Source organism: Electrophorus electricus, chromosome 20, assembly GCF_041902795.1.
Source record: "Electrophorus electricus isolate QZ-2024a chromosome 20, ASM4190279v1, whole genome shotgun sequence".
Taxonomy (NCBI): domain Eukaryota; kingdom Metazoa; phylum Chordata; class Actinopteri; order Gymnotiformes; family Gymnotidae; genus Electrophorus; species Electrophorus electricus.
Window position 1 is genome coordinate 5,377,682 of NC_137516.1, and position 24,159 is coordinate 5,401,840.

The window sequence follows — 24,159 nt, forward strand, 5'->3', positions numbered from 1 at the left end:
GGTAAACATATAGCAATGACTTCATTCTTTAGATCAATGCTGAGTGAACTTGGTTTTGGTTGGGTCCGCCCCCATAACCACAGAGTTGCAGTTTCAAGCCCTTAGTTTGCTATGTAAAATGTTAGATGAGAAGTGGGAGATTTGAAGGACACCCACAGAAGGCCTTAAGCACCCTTTGCTGCGTCGTCAACAAAACATCTACAAAGAAATCTCTCAGTTCATTATCCATTAAGTAGAGGCAAAACAGTGTATCAAGAAGCGAACAGTTGGCAGAGGAAAAGTGGCTGTATTGTGGTGTAAGGCTGACATGGATTTTGATGGTACTATTAACATTGCATGATCTAAATATTTACTTAAAGGCCATCATGAATTACATATCAGTTAACATGACCTTATGCTTAATAAATGGATGCTTCTGGTAAATAAATCAAGTCTAGACCTAAAGTATTTGTCTCTTTTGTTTGGAAGAATTCAACTATTAATCATTCTGTCACACAAAAACTAGTAATTAGACAGCTGGGTGTCAATGTGGATGCCTGGGAGCGTCATTGTTGCGGGTGTACACATTTACTTCAATGAACGAACTGACTGAGCACCTTAATGTAGATAATCTCCCAAAAACACGTATGTAGTTACTACTCAGTAGAATCCCTCATGATCTCAAAGCATATAATAAAACAAGCGCGCCATCTTCTGGACAGATTTTTTATCTACACTCTTCGGGTTATTCAGCAAAATGCGGCGTTATATTACTGTATAACAACAGATACTGCCACAGAGTATGCTATAATAGGCAATGTGTAATACCACTAGACCAGAACAGCGGGGGTGTTCATTTGAGTTGTAACCAGTTCTATGTTTTGTTCAGCAGTCTACATATTTTTGCTCACAGTGCAGAAGAAATGTTTCTAATTTATCAGTCACCCCTTGTTTTGTTTTTGTTGTTGTTGTTTTCCCCCCCAGTATATTTGCAGTATAATTGCACAGTATGGAAATGCAGCGCCCGGGGTCTCGCCCCGTGTCCGGAGAGTACTCGGCCACTAGATGGCCGCGGCTTACCGGTTCTCCGGCTAACTCGCGCGTGACGTCAGAGGCACGCGCAGCCCCGCCCGCGACGAAAGGACGTCCGCGGAGCGGCGCTTTGGCTGTTTGGTCGCGGTGCCGGTTGGGAAGAGCTGGAGCGACGGGGGCCATAGATGGCCACGGCCGTTTGATGTGGTGGTCGTCTATGTTTCAAACCGCTGGGTAAGTACACAGTTGCGCCACTAAACCAACCCAGCGACAGGCGAGCTCACGCAGTGTAGCGTTCACGTAGCGTCTAATTAGATCCGTGTCTAGGTTTGATAGCGGTGAACTAGTTGGCAGTCTTTACTGTCCTCAACGTGGCATTCTTACAGGCCTCACGGTGTTCTGACTTTAATTAGGATCGCTTACAAACGTTTTTTTTTAATATAGCTAGAATGGTACAGCTTGATAGCTGCCGTTGTTTAAATAAGTCTGAATGTAGCTAACGCTAGCTAGCTGAATCTAGCGGTGCGAATGTCCATGACAGTTACTCGCTGTCGCCCCCACTGAGCAAGAGTAGACTGAAAAACACTTTGCGATTAGGTTAGTCCGCAATCTACTCCAGTTCCTTTTAAAGTAAATCCCTGGAAAAAAAAAAAAAAAACTGGTGTCGTAACTTGGGCCAGGTCACAAGACGGCTAAAAACCTGAAACCATTCCTTAATGCGACAAAAAAACAAAAAAGAACCCCCCCCCAAAAAAACAGTAGTTAGGAGCCACAGTCTGTGTATGTACAAACTATACAACAGTAACATTAATTGAATGAAGATGCACACATTTTATTATTAACAGAATATTGTCTAAACGATTAGAAAGCGACAGTCGCCAATGTTATACAACACATTCTTGTCCATTTTCCCTCATCAACAATGCGCGCTCTGTGGCGCTGTGCAGATCATGCAGCTGTTTTGCATGAGCGGTTCCCGTCTTATCAATGCCGTAGTCATGTAAGCGCGGCGGTAATCTCCCACCACCGTCCCCATGGCAGGCCCTCAAATATTCCCTTGTTTCCCCTTCGCCGAGCATTTGAGAAAATTCAGCAAACGCCCGAATGCTTGGGAGCTCTAGATCAGAGGTGCCCAGCTAACCACTGGACTGGGGAGCAAAAACCCAGCACAGATCAGTGATTTCCCGGGTCAAACTCGTCAGTTAAACACCATGTTTAGTAGTTGAGTAAGAATGGAGAAATCTATGGAAACAAATCTCTCACCAGATTTGGTCATTTAAAGGCCTTTGAAATTCTCGCACTGATTTTATTTTATTTAATTTTTTTGCATTGTAATTATGTATCTGAATTTACTTGCCTGTGAATTCAACTCTTGATTTTTTTTCAATAGCTCGTTTTCACTGTATTTTCAGTGTTAAAATTCAGCCTATCGAATTTCGGGAAATTGAATATATATTACTAAAATTTTGAAAATTAAAAATTTTCAGTCTGATTTTTTAAACATTTGAAAAATAGAAGTGAAAATGAGTTATTGAAAAATTTGAGTTTAATTCTCACAATTCAGATACATAATGTCGATGCAAAAAATTCAGTGAAATTTGAAAAAAATGTAGTGAGACAGATTTACTTCCAAAGAAATTACCCAGTTTTGCCGGACTCCACCCCTTCAATACCCGTTATGTGTTCTCACCCGGGGATATAGTATTAATGCGTACATATTTTACATTTATTTGACTAAGGTTCAGTAAATGTACTCAAATTACACATTTTGCATTTTTGTTTACTTATGAGTTGTGAAAATAACAAATTTGTTTCATTTCTAGGTCTCAACAATTCATACATTTTACTGGATTAAAGGACTGGGTGAAAAATTGTACTTGGCCTCTTTACAGTAGCCATCTGACAAATTTCATTAAGCTTATCCTACTGCTCTACGGCAAGTGGAGTGCTGTACATTGCCTTAACATCTAACACATAGCGGTAAGAGTTGTGTTTGATGGAGTCAGTGCAAAACATCTACTGAATCTCTGAATACTTAAAGGAAAAAAAGCCCCTGTGAGCATTGGAGGACATTTCCAGTGACACAGGAAGCTAAGAGGGCTTTGGCAGAAGGAGGGTTCCCTCGCTTACCAGAGCTCTGGACTACAATTTCCAGATATGAAGTGCCTCATTTTGGACTCGTCCTGAATCATGGTCCAGAGACTAGGGCCCTAAACTGTCTCCACGCTGCACCTCCTCCCTATTGCCCCCCCCTCCCCCCCCAAGAAAAAGCCCTGTGGTCCTCAGCCTCGGTGTGTGGGGATGGGCCTGCTTGAGTCCCCTTTCAACAGCCTGCTGTGCATGCTGCTGGGCATTTCCTTCACTGTGTGGTTCACGCTGCTGCTCGTCTTCATCGTCGTGCCGGCCATTTTCGGCCTCTCCTTTGGCATCCGCACCCTCTATATGAAGGTCCTGCTCAAGGTGTTCGAGGTGAGCGCCGAGTTCCGGGCTGGGTGGGGTGGGGGGTGGGGTTGTTAGGGGTGTTCCCTCAACTGTTCCTTGTCTGCTTTCAGAGTTCTTGGTGCTACATGGTTCTACTTGAGTGGCAAATCTTTGGGTTTGGGCCCGGGTGTATTTTTTGCAGTACGCAGGAAACTTTGCCCATTTTGGATGATTTTCGGTGACTCACAGACCCAGCTCTTGACAGTTAAAATATTGCATTGAAGTATAGTTGTGGCTCACCTGGTAAGACAAGTAGAGTAATTGTGCTAGCAGAGCCAAGATCATGGGTTTGATTCCTAGGAAGCACATATCCTGTCATAGTGCCTCCCAAATGCTGTAAACACACAGTCCAATCAATCTTGCCCAGCCCCAACAGTTGGTTTGATTTAATCACTATCCAAAACTAGCAGGGGTTAATGCTTATAGCAGGTGTAGCATGTCTCCAGCACTTTAGGTTTGGAGTAGTGTGACTTTTTAGTCCAACCTAAACCATACATGATCCTTTCACATCCGTTGGTATCATGTAGCAGCTCATTAGTTTCCATGTAGCAACTTGGAATTAGAGGTCAAGACCCAAGCAGTGAGTCCTAGATGGAAGAGAGGGATGGCCATAAGGGGAGAATGCCACAGTTACAGCTGTCCCTCTTTTCCATGAACATATCTCACCATTTGATTGGTGAAGACAACCTCTATTTTTCTGACGTGTCGCGCTGCTCTCAGGACAAAGTTGGTAAAATATATCTACATTTGTCACATACATAGTCATACACAGTATAACTCGTAGTGAAATGGTTTGAGAGTGCTCTGTCCAAACTGAGGGGAAAAAACAGGTGCATAAGGAAAAAAAAAAAAAAAAAAAAAAAAAAAATATATATATATATATATATATATATATATATATATATATATATATATATATATATATATACATACATAAACACAAAAATATATATATAACAATGTATGTACAATATATGTATAATATGTTTATATACACAATGTACAATGTATATATGGATATGTGGATATATGTATGTACACAATGTACAGTTCCAGTTTACAAATTTACATATTTACAGTCCCCAAGTCTTGCTTTGTTTCCCATTAGGTGCCCACCCTAGCTCCTCATGAGTTGTACCCTAGCTTTACCATGGCCAATCCCCTTTATGTCTCAGAAATAATTACTAAGCCCACCTCTTCCTCTTGTCAGCTTGACCCTGCCCCGACCTCCCTTTTTAAGGATTTTGCCATCTGTTATCTCTTGCCAAATATCCCACTTAATACATACCTGTCTGTCATCCAGCCCTGTCCCCAAGGCCCTTAAAATAGCTGCAGTTACTCCCATTCTCAAGAAACCTGACCTTGACTCACCCTGCCTTGCAAATTATAGACCCATTTCCAAGCGTCCTTTTTTAGTCACTGATGGAAAAGGTGCCCACTTCTTTATGAGCCTTTTATGAGTCTTTATGAGCCTTTTCTGTCAGGTTTCCATACTGACATTAGCACTGAATTTGCACTTTTTAGGAGATGTAAATGACCACCTGCTCACTGCTGATACTGGATGCATTAATATTAGGGATGCACCAATACTGAACGTCTTGGGCTGATACAATAACTGATAATTAGCACATTGTTATGGCTGATGCTGTTATTAATAACCAATCATTTTAACATTATAACATTTTAAAGCAAGTTCAAACTATAATCTATATGAAGTGTAGTGAATGTGAGACATGCTATACATTATAACTGGATCATTAATTTGTCATAGCTAAATCAGACATCACAATTATTGTAAATATATGTTGCTCTCAACACAAAGGGGAACAAAAATGGTTTTATTACATTCTATTTTCTAACCTTTCTTAAATGTTAAGTGCTACTTTATGCCTTGAACTGGTGGAAGTTTAAGAGCTCATGTCTGGAAAGACAGCAAATAATGGAAAACTGCACATCGTGACCAACATTGCTTAATTGCTTAGTGAGTAAACAACAAAATAATAATAATAATAACAATAATAAACGTCCGATGTGAAAATTATTGCAATCACGTTGGACTTTACCAAACTCCATCTCATATTTTTTGCATTTTCCCTTATATTTTAATCTATGAACAAGGCCTAGATTAAATAGAAGGCTTAATCTGTTGAACAGGTGACAATTATCGCTTGTAATTCTCGGCCAAAATTACAATATGGAACCAATAACAATAAATGTTTTTTATAAATTGTCCTTATTGGCAAATAATGTATTGCCCAATGGGATATTGTACACCTCTAATTAATACTTCTTGATCTATAAATAAATAAATCTAAGTGCTGCATTTAGCACAATAAATTATGGTGAACTTCTCTTTCATTTTTCCTCCATTGGCATATCAGGAACAGCAATTAGTTTAAATCCTAACTCCTAACTCGCAGAGCGACAACAATGTTACTATTGGTAAACAAAGATCACCCCCTTGCACCTGTTGCTCAAGGGGTTCCTCAAGGGTCTGTTCTTGTACCACTCCTTTTCATTATGTGTATGGTCAGATTATTTCATAGTCAGAATCTAAATTTTCACTGCTATGCTGATGACATCCAGATACATGTTAGCATCAACTCTGTTATCACAATGTCTCACTTTCCACCCAGCCCCTAATGGCATGCATCTGTAAACTAAAACCCTGGATGAATGAAAGACTTCAAATAATTTAATACAGAAAAAGGAGGTGTTGTAATTTAAAACCTGTTGAACTTGAAATGTCTAATAACACTATTGATATAAACAACTTATCAGTGAGGAAATCTTAGCGTATTGTTCCGATTCCTCACCCACTTTAGAGACACGCATGACTAACTCACTCAGCTAATCCATCTTCATAACACAGCACACCTCCGGCCATTACTCACACTTAGTAAGGCCAAAACTCTGGATCATGCCTTCATATTTTCTTGCACTGATTATTGTAACTCCCTTTTTACTGGTCTTCTAGCTGACTATTAACAAATTTCAGTTTATTCGAACCTCAGCAGCTATAGTGATTTACCTACGACAAAACATCTGCTCACATCACCCCTATTCTTAGTGAGTTGCACTGGTGACTGGTTGCTTTATGTATCTGGTGTAAAATACTTCTCTATACCTTCAAAGCCCTTTGGGCTGGCTGCAGCTTATCTCCCTACAACCCCCCTTGTTCGCTTAGATCCTCCAACTTTCTACTTCACTAAACTCTTCTGTGGGTGGTGGATCTTTCAGCACTGTAACACCCAAACTTTGGAATTCTTTACCCCTCTCTCTGCATAACTGTACATGTCTTTCCTCATTTAAGTCTCTTCTGAAGACCTTCCCCTTTGAACAAATTTTGAGACTTTAAATGCAACCTTGTTTTTTTGTGAAAGGGGTTACTTAAATATTATTGTTGTTGTTGAGCTACCTCCTCGGTACCTACTGATGCCAATGTCCTAGAGTGTGTGAGAGGCAGAGCAAAACAAGGAATGAGATGTTACTAAAGTAGAGTAGGAATAGAGAAGATGGGTATTTCTCCCCTGCAGCTGTTCATCATTTTAAAAGATAATGTCACTCACTCTCTCTCTCACACACACACACACACACACACACACACACAGAGAGAGAGAGAGAGAGAGCCCCTTCTTCCAGAATGCTATGCCAATGCTTATGCGCTGCTTCTGCCCTGCTCCATCGGCTCCTGATCTCCAGAAGGACAGGGAGGCATTTGTGAACTGCCTTAGGAGAGTAATATCAGGGACAGACAGCTGACGAACATGAAGACAAACCGAGGGAGCCATAGTTTAGGGAGAAGGAAGGGAGGAAAACCATGCCAGACTCCACTGCTCTGCTGTTCTGTTATGCCCTGCGGCCTTTTTCCATCATCGAATGATTATTTTTAACAACGACGGAAAAATCTGAAGGGCGTCTGTCATTTTGACAAATGCGGTCTTATCTTTAAGTAATTCACGCTCCTGTCCAGTTGGTGGCGAGTGTGCATATTAATTAGCTATTGTCTAGTTATGCCTTTGTTCTCATGTGCGTGACCTTGTTGTGTCTATGGTTTTAGCCATCGCATCATTAGGCTATATTCATACCATGGCAAAAGGTCACGGCAGCTGGGTGTCCGAAGTCTCTTTAAAAAGCCCAGTAATTTATGGCAGTGATAAGCGAGGCAGGAAAAGGGAGCGATACAGTGGAGGATGAAGGACAAATAAGTAATACTGATGACATTCATTAGGCAGCAGGGCAAGCGAGCGGCAGCGAGGAGGTCAGGTGGCAGGAAAAGTGGCCATAGCCACCTGGAAGCACCAGTGGTCGTCAGTGTGAGCCTGATAAACCGCGCTGTTTCCGCCTGCGCAGACACGGTGGCCGCGGCGTACGAGGCCTCTACTGTCACTGCAGGGGAAAAGTCATTTGCCCACTTCATGAGGTGAAGACATGAAAGGTGACCGAATGGTCCGAGTCCCTGTTCATCTTTCACCATATAAATGCAAAGTCTATAAGCTTGTTCTGTATATTCATTATTATAAAATCAAAATTAAATGCTCTTAAATATACCTTGTCAGTAAAACACGAAAGTAAAAATGATGGGTGATGATATTTTATGAAGGAATGTTCACGACCCTGCCCTGTCCCAGGAGTCGGTTACACAAGCCTCCGTCCAGTGCTGTAACACTCGGACAAAAACAACAAGAATCCATACAGCTCTCCGGGGTATTGGGTGACGGGTGACGTGTAGCGATGCCTTCGGGCGCAGGAAGGAAGAAAGCAGAAGCCAATAATAATTTTGTTGGATGGGTTAATTTAAAGCTGAAGGCATTAAGAGCAATCAGCACTTTGCCAAGGTACAGGTGCTATATTCATGTTATGTAAAACTTAGTATGTGAGATATGAAGGCATGCGTACAGACAGGCGCATGTGCATTCACATACACAGCCTTCCTCCCACATACCTTGAGCACCCTGGAGGCCACTTTAGTCACTGGAAAGCTTTTCCAGTTTTAGGGTGTGTGTGCATGCACTCTGTATGCACTCCTTCCTATCTCAAATGTTAAAATGTTTCCATAGTTCTAAAATTCTTCCTCTTCTATTCATTATATTTTGTTAAGGGAGATCTGTTTCTTGTATTCATTCACAGATTTAAAGCCAGGAAAGTCAGTGTGTCTTTCTTATGCTGGTCATACTCTAGAAGACTCTGAAAAGACTAAAGTCCGAGAACCTCTCACATCTTAAGACAATGCAGTGACAGACTGATTTTGCAAAGACTGTGGATCTTGCAGGGTCACTATTTTCTGCAGCTAGATTCCTTTTTAGATTATTTCCCATCATAGTCCTGCTGGAAATTTACAAAAGAAACTGCCGAGCAATGGAGCAGAAGCAGCTTTTGGACACAGCTGTCCTTCTGTGTGCAGTGACTCTGAAAATACAGCCTAAAAGAAAAAGAACTGTGGCTTCCAAGGCCTCCCTGGCGTCTCCTCCATGTCTCGTCTCATCTACCCTCCCCGGCGTCTCCTCCATGTCTCGTCACATCTCCCCACCAAAGATGTTCCTGTACGTGTTTTGCTGCTTCCTGTTTGGTGCTGGAGAAAGCTCACCTATTGGTTGTTTACAGTTCACATCACTATTTGTATGAGCCAAGACTAAAAACTCATTAAACATGATTGAACAACCATGGAACAAATGTAGAACAACTGTGCAGGCTTGTGTAGCATTATAATCACTGGTTCAGCCATACTGTAACTAATTGGTGTGCTCCAGCCATGCATGCTCATGACCTTGAGGTTGTTACCGTGTTAAGGGAGACATTGAAACACTTTTAATGTGGCAAATGTTCCATCAGCATTTCCAACATTTAAGCTCTTAAATGCCAAGATTATTATTTAGTGATTAATATTAAGACATATTATTCATGAACTACGCTGAAACTAATACGAAGGGTATGTAGCTTCAGTGTAGTTACTTTGGTTCCTTTTTGGTCAAAATTTTCAGTCTCACTTCACAATAGTGAAGAATGAGAGTCTGGGCTCTCTAGCAGGCTTGGAGTGTAAGGTTAACATTTGAATTTTAGAAAGATGCAGAATAAAGCAACACGACTGATACTTTGCCACTTTTGAAATCAGTATTGGTTTAAAGTTGTGCCTGCTTTGTTTTGCAGTGGGCAACCCTTCGCATTGAAAGAGGCGCCAAGGAGAAGAAGCACCTCCTGTATAAACCCAACACTAATGGTGAGGTACCTGGATATGTCTGTTCACAAGCAGGCACGTGTTCACCTGCTTGCCAGTTGTCTGTGAGATCATTTTAGATCCTTCTGATCCTTGTGAAATGCAGACGAAATGTGAATGTGTGCCTCTTCACCTCTGCTTTCTGTGTGTCCATCTATGTGTCATAGGGTATATGCTCACCTAATGTGAACCTGCACGGTTATATCAGCACTTAAAACCATGTTTATAATGATATCGCAACAACTTTGTTGGAGTTGTTTTAATCTGCAAATCTGTTCAGCTGTTATGTAGATCTTGTTTGTGGTGGAGAGACGTACTACTAAATGGAAGTTTTTGCTTTGACACATTATCTGTTTCCTTTCAGGCATCATAGCCAAAAAGCCAACCTCCCTGGAGGAGGAGCTTAAAGAGATCCGGCGAAATGGCAGCGGCCGGGACCTGGATGGGTCCTCCCCCACGGTCCAGGGCCCATCCCCTTCCTCCTCAGAGTTTGCCGTGTCGGACATTTTCTACTTCTGCCGGCGCGGTGTGGAGAGCATCGTGGACGATGAGGTGACCAAGCGCTTCACGGCCGAGGAGCTGGAGTCCTGGAACCTGCTTACGCGCAGCAACTACAACTTCCAGCACATCAGCGCGCGTTTGACGGCGCTGTGGGGGCTGGGGCTGCTGATCCGCTACTGCTGCCTGCTGCCCCTCAGGTCAGTCCGGGGATTGGGGGCAGAGAAGGGACAGAGAGGGGAGGAGGGCTTGAGGGAGGGAGGGAGCGACAGAGAGGAGGAGGTGTTGAGGGAGGGGGGGTTGAGGGAGGGAGGGAGGGAGAGAGAGGGGGGAAGGGAGTTGAGGGGGGGAGGGAGGGAGGGGGAGGGGAGTTGAGGGAGAGAGCGAGGGGGAGGGGAGTTGAGGGAGAGAGCGGGCGGGGGGGGGGGGTGGAGGGAGGGAGGGGGAGAGAGGGAGAAAGAAATTGGGGGATCGGGTACCTGATTCCACGGTTCATTTTCTGAAGTTGCTACTAGCACACAGATCCAGCTGACCCCCCTCCCAAATCACGAAGTGGAACAAAATGGATTCCTTTCAAGTGTCACTCAACCACTTAATAGATGGTACCACATATCTTCCATTCCATATGTTACCTGGCAGAACAGACTTATTAAAGGTGCGGATTATAATCGCAGCTATGCATAGAAGTCATTATATTTACTAGTTGTATCACCGCGAGTGTGGTAAACATCCGGGATCATATAAAGCACAACACACTATAAACCAGCTCATCCTGTAGTCATTTTAATGTCGTTTGGGTGCATAAGTTTCATCACGCGGTGGTAGAGAGAGATTTGATACAAGAACTGATGCGGTGTGAGAGTCTAAAATGTTGGAGCAGATAATCCTGTGTGCTCACATTTACATCCCAATAACTCAGTGAGACTCAGTGAGTCTCAGTTCATCTCACAGATGTCCCAGTTCTTTCCCCTCTTTGGCTCAGAGGCAAACGACCACAGAAGCCAAAATGCCGCTCCGTCTCTCGTTTCTAGTTGGCTGCGTGAATACATAGTTATACTTCAAACACTAACTTTGTGCCTGGAACGAGGTTAACAGCTGCTTCGCTCTGACACCCTTTAACTGACCTGAGACTACTAGGAAACAGGATCAGTATAAGTTGGTAAATGATAGCAGGAGTTGGACCTGCAGTAACCCTGCGGTGACGGACGAGTTTAACTCCAGGCTAATTCTGCCTCTCCTCGGGGTGATGGTGGTCTTATCCCACATCTCAAATTGCCTAATTTATGGTGGGTGGGGTACGTGCATATCTGATGCACTAGGGAAAGCTTTATAAGCTCTTTTTAATGAGGTGTACTTCACATGGGTATTGTGTGCTTAATTGAATGTTAAGGCTGGAAAGAGTTCACTGACGTCTTGAGTCTCCCATCCTTCCCGTGCAGTGTTCAGTCATTTTTAGAACTGACTAGAGTTGATTAAAGCAGCCTGCTTGAGTTCAAAGTTGGTAAAAATAGACACTTCGTTGACATCTGTTAAATGAAGGAAATTTGTTTTGTCTCTGAATAAAAAGAGAAGCTCCCTGTCTTTGAACTGCTCACTGACTGTTTTATTTGTTATAACTGCTTACTGAAAGGACTGTGTCTGGTTCTGTGGTTCTCAGGTTGACCCTAGCTATAACAGGTGTCACACTATTGGTTGTCTTCACCACCATAATTGGATTTCTGCCCAATGGCAGGTAAGAATAATGGTTGTTAACAGAATGTTCTCATGTTCCTAATTTGGCTTAGTACATATAACCCTATTTGGAGCAATGGGACCGTACTTTAATTTGAAAGGTTGTTTTTGTTGCTTCCCGATTACCTCAATCACAGATCATAATGTCTTTAGGTGACAATATTTCTAACAGTTTTGTGTGTCCGTGTGTAGGATGAAGAATTTTCTCAGTGAGAAAGTGCATTTGATGTGTTACCGCATTTGTGTGAGAGCACTTACTGCTATCATCACTTATCATCACAGGTAAGGATGGTAAAAACAACATCTTTATGAGTTTAGCGATAAAAGCTCTGCTTTCAGAGATGAGTAAAAAAAAACATAAATTTTTAACATGCCAGTAGTAGAAAAGGAGGTTCTTTGGGCTCCTCACTCTACAGTAAAATAAAGAATAGTTTGTTTTAGTTATTGTCGGAAAATGCAGTCCGAGTCCTCGCTGAAGCTTGCAGGGCTTGATGGGAAAGCTCCAGGCGTTGCAGGAGACGAAATTCCTTTGGAGAGGGACTATCGATATCGCAAATTTCTCGGTGACTAAATTGTCCCACTATTTTAAAGTTAAATTGTCGCTCTGGAAGGTCAGTGGACCGTGACACTACATACAGTAACCGTGATGTGCAGCATCACTCTTTTGGACGCCCCCCGTGGATGTGAGGCGAAGCAGGGCGCATGCGTGTAGACGAGCGATGTTTACTGTATCCAATAACAGTAGCCTTAGAGCAGCCCACGGTCGTACTGTCTGGAGTCCGTGAGACAAAACCAGAAAACAAAAGTAAAAGAACATGAAGAGAAACACAGAGCTAATAAGGCAAACTCGAAATTAATGACAGCGACAGAAGGACAAGACATGGCGTGGATAGCCACAATAACAACACAGACTGGAAAATATCTGGCAACTGATGCAATGGGCAATGTCCTCACTTCAGTGCAAAGAGGCTCTTGTGCAAGCAGCTTTTTCCTAAACTAGTCAAGAGTTTTGGACGTCTCTCTTTTGAATTGGCTGCTCTTATTAACTTGAATTGAATGCTAGGCTTTGCATCTTCTGATTTTGTTTTTTCAGTGCCTTCTCTTAGTCACTGACCTCGTGAGACGGTGCCTTAGTCATTAACCTTGTCAGACGGTGCCTTAGACATTGAACTGATTTTGGACGTCTCTCTTTTGAAATGGCTTCTCTTATTAGCTTGAATCGAATGCCAGGCTTTGCATCTTCTCATTTTATTTTTTTTCATCACCTTGCATGTAAACAACTGTCAGAAGCTCCCTTAGTATTTGACCCCGTCAGATGCTCCCTTAATCATTGATCTTAGACATTGACCTCGTCAGACGGTGCCTTAGGCACTGATCTGGTCTCGTCTGTGCAGCAGCACTGAAATTGCAAACATCTTTACACCACAGAATGATACCAGGTTTATACGCACGCACACACACACACACACACACACACACACAGTGGACTAGCATATGTGTGCTGTTGCTGTTGTCAGTAAGCAGTGATGCACGTCCTGGTGCCACCAACCCCTGCCCTTCTGACATCACTGTTGTCAACTTCCCAGCAACAGTGTGTTTGATCTTGCCTGCTCTTTCTGTGCACACCTCTGCGCTGTCCCTCTGCTCACAAGTTCCTGTGTCTGATAACTAACCTTTATCTGACTGCTACTTGTTTGTAAAACATCGTTTAGGAAGGCTCATTAACGGTGGCTGTGACAAACATCACTCTGTGTGTGTGTGTGTGTGTGTGTGTGTGTGTGTGTGTGTGTGTGTGTGTGTGTGTGTGTGTGTGTGTGTGTGTGTGCGTGCGCTGTTATCACTCAGTGAGAACAAGCCTAAGAATGGAGGCATCTGTGTTGCCAACCACACCTCGCCCATTGATGTCATCATTCTAGCCAGTGATGGCTGCTATGCGATGGTAAGAATTATGTGTGTGCCTGATTGTGGCAGGATGATGATTGTGTGTGTGTGTGTGTCTAGTGCTTAGCAGAATGATGAACAAGTGTCCTAGCAAGCACATTTTTACCAGTATTCACTCTTTTGCATGCGTGTATTTTAAATAACTAGTCTGGGGTTGTTGGTTTTTTGTTTCCCCCAGTCAGAACCTTTTTCTCACATAAGTGCTTAATCATAGCAGATAGTGGTTTTTAATAACAAAGTATATTGATATTTTAATGTACCACTTTGTGTGTAGGTGTGTGTTGGCATCTTCCTGTAGGAAACAAAATCTCTCAAATCTCTCTCAAATGTGTGTGTGGAGATACTCAAAATTGTAGAGGTCCTTTAGCACTTTGCTTGCACAGCTGATGAAGGACCTCTATCCCAGAGACAGAGATGGATAGACATACAGTTGTATAACATGCATGTATAACACACATGTATAACACTGTCAAGCAACCACAGGTCCCTTGAAGCAACCGTCTAAAGATTTGAACAAAAAAGTAATCAGTGTCCCTGAGACGGCCATCAGAGGACAGCCAAGCTTTTTTAGGTAGTGCTTTCTACAGTGTGCAGTGAGGGGACCTGTGGAGGTCAAGGTGAGATCTGGAAGAACACTCAGAGAGAACTGCTCATATGCTGGTAAGAAAAGGCAAATCAAAACCGTCATGAGAAAAGCAACTTGTCAATTGTGAAACACGTGGGTGGATCTGTCACACTTTGGAGGCGGGGTGGTGTTTTGACCGTTGCAGTGGCAGTATCGCATGGGTGCGGGAAAGAAAGGATTTGACGATATGCCAGCAATACCTGGAAGCAAATGTCAAATAATCTGTTAAAAGGCTGAAGCTGAATAGAAGATACTTCAGAATCCACCTGAAGAGACCCAAACTGGCCTTCAGAGTCCCATGACCAAAACTTTATAGAAGACTTGTCGACAGATCTTAAACAAGTTGTGCATTCAAGATGATACAAGCATATCTGCAAAGAAGAGTGGGAAGAATTCCGTATATAAGAATTGAAAGAGTTTTGGCTGTCTATAAAAAGCATCTGCAAGCTGTGATTATGGCCAATGGGGGTGTTGCTAATGACTAACTCTGTAAGGGGTTCAAACTTTTATACAGGATTTTATACATTGATTTTTAATGTTATGTTATGAAAGACTGTAAATGTGCATTAGAATTTTCCAAAAATGCTGAGTTTGTTTCATTAACTATAGAGGCTGTATCTACTACTCAATGGAAAAACAAGCACATCCAGTGTTGTTTGTACAGTACATTGATAAGAAACACCACTGTTACACTGCCAGCTTGTGGACAATTTCCTGCTTGTTAACAGTGAGTGATCGAGTGGGCTAGCTAGCTAGCTAGAAAGTAAAAGTAAGAATCCAGTTCCATAACATGCTTTGCATCTAAAATCTATGTAATTTGGCCAAGGGTACCCAAGCTTTTGCATGCAACTGCACATGTGTATACACACACACTGAAATAATTTGGTGGGAACATTTGATTAGTCCCACAGGAATTATTTTATTTATTGTTTGTTTGTTTGTTTTTAACAAAACTGCAGCTTTTACTTAAAAAGATGAAACAACAAAGATATTTACTTTTGCTTGTTGAGGTTAATTATGCATAGAATTATGTAGCTGCAGTATAGTACAGGTCAGTGGTAATGCAGTAATACGAAAGTGCGTACGTTTGTATGTGTTAGGTTGGGCAGACCCATGGAGGTCTCATGGGGATCATTCAGAGATCCATGGTAAAGGCATGCCCACACATATGGTTCGAACGCTCGGAAATCAAAGATCGCCATCTGGTGGCCAAAAGGTAACGGCGCAGCAGTGCTTCCACCGCATGCCCAAATGTTGCTCAAATGACTGTAACATTTATACATTCTAGTTTACTTCAAACCGTACCTTGCAAATATTTTAGGTGAATGATAACAATTTCCATTCAGGTTGAGTGATCATGTAGAAGACAAAAACAAACTGCCAATTCTCATCTTTCCAGAAGGTAAGACTGATCCCTTTGCAATACCATTATGACATGACTGTTCCTGAGTTTGTACTACCTTACATTAGTCTTATGTTGAGTTTGGACTACTGTGAGGTCCTGTGATGAGTTTTTGAAAGCTGTATGTGAGATTTTGCTTTTCTCAGAGTTATTTTAGTTACTATGTGCTTGTTTGATGGACTTCTTTCTAGGTACCTGCATCAACAACACATCTGTGATGATGTTTAAAAAGGGAAGCTTTGAAATTGCCTCCACCATCTACCCCGTGGCCATCAAGGTTGGTGCAGTGCCAGAATATAAGAGCCTGTCTGCCTCAAAACATCCAACTTCTTTCAATATGAGCAAGCCCAAATGTGTAGCGATAAAAGCATTGTGGTCCAAGTTTGCTCGTTAGTACCAGGTGTGTCATGGAGTTCATCGCTGTTGAATGTAAAATTCCCCTGGCGTGACCTTCCTATAGGACCGGAAATAAGTTGCGATAAGGGCTCTGGATAGGGAAAAGTCATTGAAAAGAGATGTATTTGAAATATAGATATTTCAGAGAGAGATGTATATGACTGACTGACTAAAACATTCACAGATACATTTGAAAGAATTCTCTATTCTTTAGGATTATATTTCACTGTCATTTAGTGCAGCTTCAAAGAGGTTGCCTATGAAGAATTACAAGTATTTTAGATGATTTCATTGTCTATTTCTACTGTGTGTGTGTGTGTGCGTGTGCGCGTGTGCATGTGTAGTATGACCCTCGCTTTGGGGAAGCCTTCTGGAACAGCAGTAAGTTTGGCATGGTGAGCTATCTCCTACGCATGATGAGCAGTTGGGCCATCGTCTGCAGCGTGTGGTACCTGCCCCCTATGAGCCGCCAGGTGAACACACACACAGACACACACATGCGCGCACACCCATATTTTCTATTACTTTATTTGATTTCACATATTAAAAAAAAACAGTAGGAGCCAAGGTCTCTGAATAAGTCCAACATGATGTGCAGCTTCTTAGTTCATTTTCAAGGACAGAGGAAACAGCATCTTATCCGAATACGCCTGCTTCCTGTGATTGCTGAGATGGAACAGTACTTTACCAGCTGATTGGCCTTGGCCATATCCAATCCTCTAGTACGAAGTCACACAAAAAATAAGAACTTCCTCACTAAGAGAGTCATTGGTATAGATTGTGTGTGATACAATATGATCAGCAACTGACAGCTTGTCCAGCTTTCTCTGAGGTTTCAGGCCAGACTGCTTCAGCACTCTTTGGATCTTCAGTAAATTATGTCTGAAAGTTCCAGATTGAAGCTTGTGAGATGTTTTGCATTGAGGATCAGTGTGGCCTCCACAAATACTGATGAGTAATTGACCATGGCAACAGAGACCTCCCTGACTCCTGACTGGTTGAAGACCATTTACATATTGTGTCTGTTCTTTGGTACACATCACTCAGGTATGGCCAGTCAGATGATACCCCAAACCCCTGAGCCTGGCCAACCAACTTCCCACTGGGTTTTATTTTAAAATGCATGCAAGTGCGATCTTGTGTTACTTTAAATCCAAAAATAATAAATCACTCTTCAACATGTTGACCAGGTGGGATTGTTATGTAGCAGTATCAATCCATTGGCAATTTGGCATACAAACATAGACACTTAAGAGAATGATTGATAGAAAGGATGAAGTTAATAACACTCCATAGCATCCAGTTTTGATTCCCACTTCCAAAGGTTCAGGTTTAGTGAGATCTTTCCTGTAAATAACTTGCATAAAGGAACCTTGATCCTCATCCTATGTCCACATAGATCTTAGGTAACAATGTGTTGGATAACAATGTTCCACAGGCACCTCTAAAATCCAAAAAGCAGTAAAAAAGATTCATGTTTGAAATCATCAGTGTCAGTGTTTGGACAGAAGACTTGGTCAGTCATACATTTATGCTGAATATTCACCAGACTCTACAAGCCATGGTGATATCCTAGAAATCAAACACTTCATAAAGATGGAAGGGGAGATTTGCCTCTCCATGTAGTTGGAGCCTCTGGTTTTTTATCTTCTATGATTTGGTGTTCTATGATTAACTGCACCCATCCATGAGGAGGGCACTTTACCATTGAGCAAATATACATGCCAAGGCTTGAGTAGAATATTGCCTTTAGTCTTTCAAGGTTTCATACGTGACAGCATCTGAGCCGCTAGCCTGAGAGGGTCTTGGACTCGACCAGGAGCACGTCCTCCCCCACCACAGATGGGAGCGGAGGGGACACTTTGCATGGCTGGATGCAAGTGCCCCTCCCATTTCTATCGCGTCGTCAAATCAGTGCTCCGCCGCTCAAAGAAAACGTAAAACAATGGCAGCCAAACGGGCGGACACATTTGAGCGCCCCCCCCACTGAGACCAAAATGGAGTTCAGACAGTCCCAGACCACAAAATCTGAAAGAATGGCTAATGCGGGGCAGAAGCCAGCATAGAAGCCTCTTCTGTAGTTTGCTTTCCCATTAGAGCTCTGCGATGGGCCAAGTGTGGAAACCGACCCTCACGCTGCATTTCCTCAAAAAGATAGAAAACCATGACTCAGCAGTGACTAGCAGACTGGCAACCATGACTAGCAGTATTCTAGTTCAAAGGTATCTTGAACTCTAACCTACTGTACTGGCTAGGATGCATTCTATGAGTAGATGACAGCACCTTTGTAAGTTGCTCTGGATAAGAGCATCTGTTAAATGCCTAAAATATAAATGGAAATGACCTGTTCTGATGCTGCCTGAAGACTCTTTGCTTTTGCATATGTAAAATGTAAATGTTTTGTTTTGCTGGACTACCAGCAGCTGAGAACAGCCATTTTAGGTCACTGACTGAATCCTATTGTTGAAACATAGCTGCATTAGGACTCTAGCTAGCTACATTTCAATTTAACTAACATTAGCTGGCGAACTTGAAACTTGTAATTATATTGTAAAGATATAGTGATAAGTTGTGCATCTGCTGTGTTTGTTCGCAAAACTCTCCGTTTTCATTCACTGACTTGATCCTTTTGTTGAGAGGCACATGTGCGGGGGATCTTCAGTAGCCAGTTAGACAGCTAGATACCTACCTGAGTTAGTGGTAGACTAACTACAATGGTGTCACGATCAGTCCCTCCCAGCTTCCGTGTTTTCCCTGTCTTGTGTTTTTTAGTTCCATTCCAAGGTTTCGTTTTCTCCACCCCTCGTTTGATTTTCCACACCTGTCCCTCATTTCTAATATTAAGTTCATGTATTTAAACCCTGTCTGGATCCCAGTATTTTGACTGTTCATTTGAATGTGTTAATTGAATGGTTCTTTGTTTTGGTTGTGTTGGTTTGTACTCCGTATTTCCTAACCCTGAGTTGTCCCTAGCCTTAGTTAAGCCTGCTTCCCCGTTTGCCTTCATGTGTTTATTTTGTTTACTCATGTATCCCCATGCTCTCTGTGGTAGCTCTTTGACCATGGACTACGACAACAACTCTGATTCTGGATTTGCCCCCATTAAATCTCCCTCTTCTCCGCACATGCGTCTGCCTCCTTACCGCTCAACGTTACAAATGGTTAGCAGTGAATACAGCTCAATTGGCAGAGCAGGTACAGTAAGAACCTGGTAACACCAAGGTCATGGGGTTGATTCCTAGGGAGCATCCATACCCATGCTGACAAATACGTAATTATGCTTTTGATAAAAGTGAGCTTTCCCAGGACTTTAGATGTAAAAGATTCTGTGAAATAAATTATGAGTTGTCTCGTTATGTACAAGTGGGCTTTCACTTTGGTAGAAACTAAATCAGAGGTTAGGCTTCTGCATAGTGTGGAATTGTAGACCTGTGCTGCAACTACTGCTAGTCCACATTCCAACCCTGTGTGTGTGTGTGTATGTATATGAGTGTTCCTTTGTGCGTGCGTGTGTGTGTGTGTGTCTGTGTGTGAGGTTGAACTCCCTTTACCCCGATTAAACTGGAAACAACAGGAAAATCATGACAGACACTCTCCATCCAACCCAGAGTTCATCAAGTACAGTTTGCAGTACAAAAGCAGCTGGAAGATGTCTCTCTCTTCTCTAACGGTCAAACAATAGCTCTGGCGAAGCCTAAACACCCAGAACCTGCCGCCGTAAATGTCTTTAAAGATTGAAGCTCTTCTTCTGGTTGTGCCCTAACAGGAAGGGGAAGACGCCGTCCAGTTTGCCAATAGGGTGAAGGCAGCCATCGCTAGGCAGGGCGGGCTGGTTGACCTGCTGTGGTGAGTGAGTTCTTAACCAGTCCTGGGGTTTGTCAGTTTTTAACACCCTAAGCAAAAACGTTTCCAAGGTGTGAAAAACAAGCCTGCAGTGGAGTCTCAAAGTATCGTTTAAACTTTTTTTTTTTTTTTTTTTTGGGAGCAGCAGTCTCTTAATTGGCAGGCAGGGACACCTTGGAGCTTTTGTGCGTTTTTACTTTTTAACAATGATAGCCACACGTTTGTTGTTGTTGCCCTCGGCCGTCTGTAGGGACGGAGGCTTGAAGAGGAGTAAAGTGAAGGACACCTTCAAGGAGGAACAGCAGAAGCTGTACAGCAAGATCCTGGTGGGAACACACGAGGACCGTGGTCGCTCCTGAGGACACCGTCGCAGGCTCCGTGGGAAACGCCGGACAAACCACCTCAGTGGGACCACAATAGCTCTCCTTAAATAAAAGGTCTCCCTTCCACTGCCGTGACCGTACAAGAGTTCGAATTTCACTTGTGTCCTGCTTATGTCACTGCACCTCAGTTGTTATTTTTGCCACACAAGAGGCAGCTCTGAATAATCTGATGACAGCACCATGTCCCAAGGTCTTCCCGACCACTTCCTCTGAGACAAACTGGTTGTTATTAGTGTCGACAAGAAGAGTTGGTTACTGTGACAAAAACCGTTGCCTGGCAACAGTAATGTACTATGTTGTTTCCTTCTGCTCAGTGAATTAACATTTAACATTTTCTTTTTATTTATTTAATCGGCCTTACGGATGTCATGCTGGACATCTCTTGTCATTGATATTTATACGAAAGTACGCTCAAACAGTGATGTAATGCAACCTTTACTCACAGTTTAAGACAAGGTTTCTTAATGCCAGCTTATGACTGGCCATATCTGTCTTCATTATTTGACCTTCATTGAACATTTGTTATCTCTTTATAATCATGTAGCCACGAAAATGGTTCGCAGGTGTTGAACCCCTCTCCTTTTTTTTACTGCACCAGATGACTATGAATTTGCTTTTGCTGCTGTAGGCTGAGAACCCCGTCATTCTTGCGTCATTGTTTACCTCGCTATTTACCACATTGGAAAGACTTCATGATGCTGGCTACACAAAATAGCCAGTTGAAAACTTTCTCTTCACTTTGGACATGCAAAGGGACTTCTCTCCAGGTTACAGGGAGTGATGGGATTCAAGCAATATTTTTACATGTATTTGTCATATCTGATGAATTTGTGTTTAAGTGTAATTCTTAATGCTAAAGAATGTGATTATTTTTTATCCTTCCTTCAAGAATATGGTCCACACACACTGTAACGTACTGTATTTGAGCATAATCCTAAAAGCTTGCTAACATTACTGTTACCCTAAAACATCTCGAAGCCTATTCAGTCACAATCCAAAAGGCATTATTTGACATAGCAGAAATATCCCCCATCATTCAAACAGTATGTGCCCAGTATTCCTGCTTTTTTTGCTGCTGTTCTTTCTCATAGAGCTTGGTGGCGAATTCAAGGAGGCACGTACCCGCAGTGTAATTGAGGAAATGGCCAAATGCACCACAATTGTCCACTTAGGATTTACTGCAGGAGCATTAAAGGTTCATGTTTACTGTGACCTAACTGGCACCATCCAGAGAATGGCTGGCCTCGTCTGTGCTTTGTAGTTAGGATGCACTGTTTGCTTGTGGCTGTAAAAGGGTGGAGACTGTTCAAGCATGCAGTATATTGCAGAGCAGTACATTTTGGTATCCTTTCAAGAAAGTTAACACTAATTGTAGCGCCACATAACAGCATTTATGAATGAGTGGTAGCACAGTCACATATATGTCGAACTAGTTTTGTAAGCAACATGCTAACATACAGATGTCCAGATAAATACCCTGGCACGAAATCGCACCATACCAGCTTGGTTTGAAGATGTCGTTCTCTCTGCATCACTCCAACTGCTAGTCCTTCAGTTTGTGCAGAACTTTAAATATGGTCCAATCTGGCTTTAGTGGGAGGGGTTAAATGCTGTGGAAACAGTATGAAAAGCGCACGATTCGATGCATTGTCCTCCAGCACGCACTCTGAATGACTTCGCCAGCGGCCCTGCTGCTGAGCTCTGCCATTTGACAGGGTAGCATGAAGATCTCAGTGAAGCTCCATGTGGAGGGATCTAGTGAACATCTGAGGCAGTCTGCTGATAAGGTTACATCCACTTCAAACCAAGTTTGAACACTTTCATTGGGTTTCAATATTGCCAATGACTTGACCACTGCCAAGCTCTCAAAAGAATCTTTTTCTTTGGCTCATGATACATTAAGTGTTTGTAAAGCTGACACTGATCTGTACTCTCCCAGAAAAACACTTGTCCTTGTGTGATATCCACATATGGATGAATGTGTCAAAGTAACCAGTAAAAATGCTACAAAATATTTAGAGTCTGTCGTTTATGTCAAACTAGTAAAGCTTCATTTGTAGGTCTCTTGTAAAGACATTATAATTTGTTTAATATGCACATTTAGTAAATTTGTCAATTACTAATGCAAAAATCATATACACATTATGTACTGTATTAATGTAATTTTTAGTAAATGTTCATGAACATTATACAGATGCATAAAGTTCATCTTGTACATGGCATCTGAAATGTCACTCTACAACAATTCCTAGTCTCACCTGCTAATTGAAAAAGAAAAATCTAAGACTTCATGAGAAACAGGTTTCATGCCTTTCATGTGGGGATTGAATCCATGTCATTAAAACAGCAGCATTCCAGATTTCATTAGAGATGTGTTCGGTACACAGATGTCAGAGTGATGGAGTTTGTCATTTTAAAAGCTGTACATTTTTGTTAGGCATTATTTCATTATTTGGCACAATTCCATGTTTATCAATAAGTGTGTGTGTGTGTGTGTGTGTGTGTGTGTGTGTGTGTGTGTGTGTGTGTGTGTGTGTGCGCGCGTGTGTGCGCCCTTGAAACACTACTCTTGCTGATGGTAATACTTTGTTCTACATAAAAAACACATTTTGCAGAGGCAGGAGGGAGTCTCCCCAAAATGGGCAGTTTTCCTTATGTAGATTGATTTATGACTCAAGAGGGTGTTTTGGGCAGACACATTAACTACCAAACTTATTTGATTATGTCTATGACTAAACCTTCTTAAGGGGCAGGCCTTTTCATGTTTTCATCTATCTTTCTTGCTCAGTTTTGTTAATATAAATGAAGCACAATACTAATAGAGAACAACCTGATAAATGTAGATGCTTAAATTGTCTGCTAAGTATTCTCACCCTGCACAGCACAACACTGGAGATCGGTGTCCTCCATACATTTAGAAACTTTCATATTTTTAATCGGAATCAACCCACAGAGCTAAGTTTGAAACTTAAAGGCTAAGAGGGTTTTTGAAACCAATGTATTAAATTGGCTCAGTTTCTTTCCATGATCCACCTCTTTGACTTCTTTTCTGCCAAGCAGATGCTGACAAACTAAAATGAATGACCTCTAAAAATATTATCTTGTAAGTTATTGTGTTTATCTCATTTGAGGCATGTTAGCAGCACAGAGGAAAGTCTGACAGTAAATACCAGCATATACACTGTATAATTATACATTGTATGAATGCATTATTAAGTGTAAGTGTAGATTCCATTTAACCTTTTTATTCAATGACTCACACATCAACAATATTAAATATAAAATGTGATTTTATGACCTACAGGACAAGAATTCTTGAAACAAGAACATAACTGTTGGTCAAAGCATCAGAAATAATGCAAACAAAACAAGTGTTGTCCAGAACTCTGATAAACCTATTGTTGCAATTACACTAACTTCTGTTATACTGAGCCAATAACACTGTAATACCTATTGCATTTAATATTTTTGATTACATTACTATTTTACTGAGATTACAGAAACATTACCACTTACAGGTGACTGAATAAAGGTATATATTATTTTCAGTTCTGAAGGCTGCAGATTTGCTGGGATTATTGCCACATGCAAATCGCACTGTAGGTTGTACAGTAGAGTTCACTGGGCGGAGCTA

At 42.0% G+C, this 24,159-nt stretch overlaps 1 protein-coding gene across 4 annotated transcripts; it reads left to right on the forward strand.

Annotated features, from left to right (window-relative positions):
• Nucleotides 1–1,112: 1,112 nt before the first annotated feature.
• On the forward strand, nt 1,113–22,539 carry LOC113586697 (glycerol-3-phosphate acyltransferase 4). 4 transcript variants are annotated; one of them, XM_027025025.3, is made up of 13 exons: nt 1,113–1,245; nt 2,835–3,480; nt 9,640–9,709; nt 10,071–10,404; nt 11,862–11,936; nt 12,128–12,217; nt 13,781–13,874; nt 15,602–15,717; nt 15,848–15,903; nt 16,095–16,180; nt 16,644–16,772; nt 20,066–20,145; nt 20,393–22,539. In XM_027025025.3, the coding sequence occupies exons 2-13, from the start codon at nt 3,313–3,315 to the stop codon at nt 20,499–20,501; spliced, it is 1,407 nt and encodes a 468-aa protein (XP_026880826.1). In that variant the 5' UTR covers nt 1,113–1,245; nt 2,835–3,312; the 3' UTR covers nt 20,502–22,539. The 4 variants fall into 4 exon arrangements, with proteins under 4 accessions (XP_026880826.1, XP_081559453.1, XP_026880829.1 ...); XM_027025028.3 differs by lacking the exon at nt 2,835–3,480 and adding an exon at nt 8,897–9,035 and having other exon boundaries at nt 1,148–1,245; XM_027025027.3 differs by lacking the exon at nt 1,113–1,245 and adding an exon at nt 8,897–9,035 and having other exon boundaries at nt 3,343–3,480.
• Nucleotides 22,540–24,159: the final 1,620 nt, after the last annotated feature.

Excerpts from the sequence above, each read along its gene's own strand:
- LOC113586697 (XM_027025025.3), top strand. The coding sequence starts at position 3,313 with ATGGGCCTGCTTGAGTCCCCTTTCAACAGCCTGCTGTGCATGCTGCTG. Across the intron at positions 3,481-9,639 it reads TCCTGCTCAAGGTGTTCGAG|TGGGCAACCCTTCGCATTGA; the intron begins GTGAGCGCCGAG and ends TTTGTTTTGCAG. Across the intron at positions 12,218-13,780 it reads ATCATCACTTATCATCACAG|TGAGAACAAGCCTAAGAATG; the intron begins GTAAGGATGGTA and ends GTTATCACTCAG.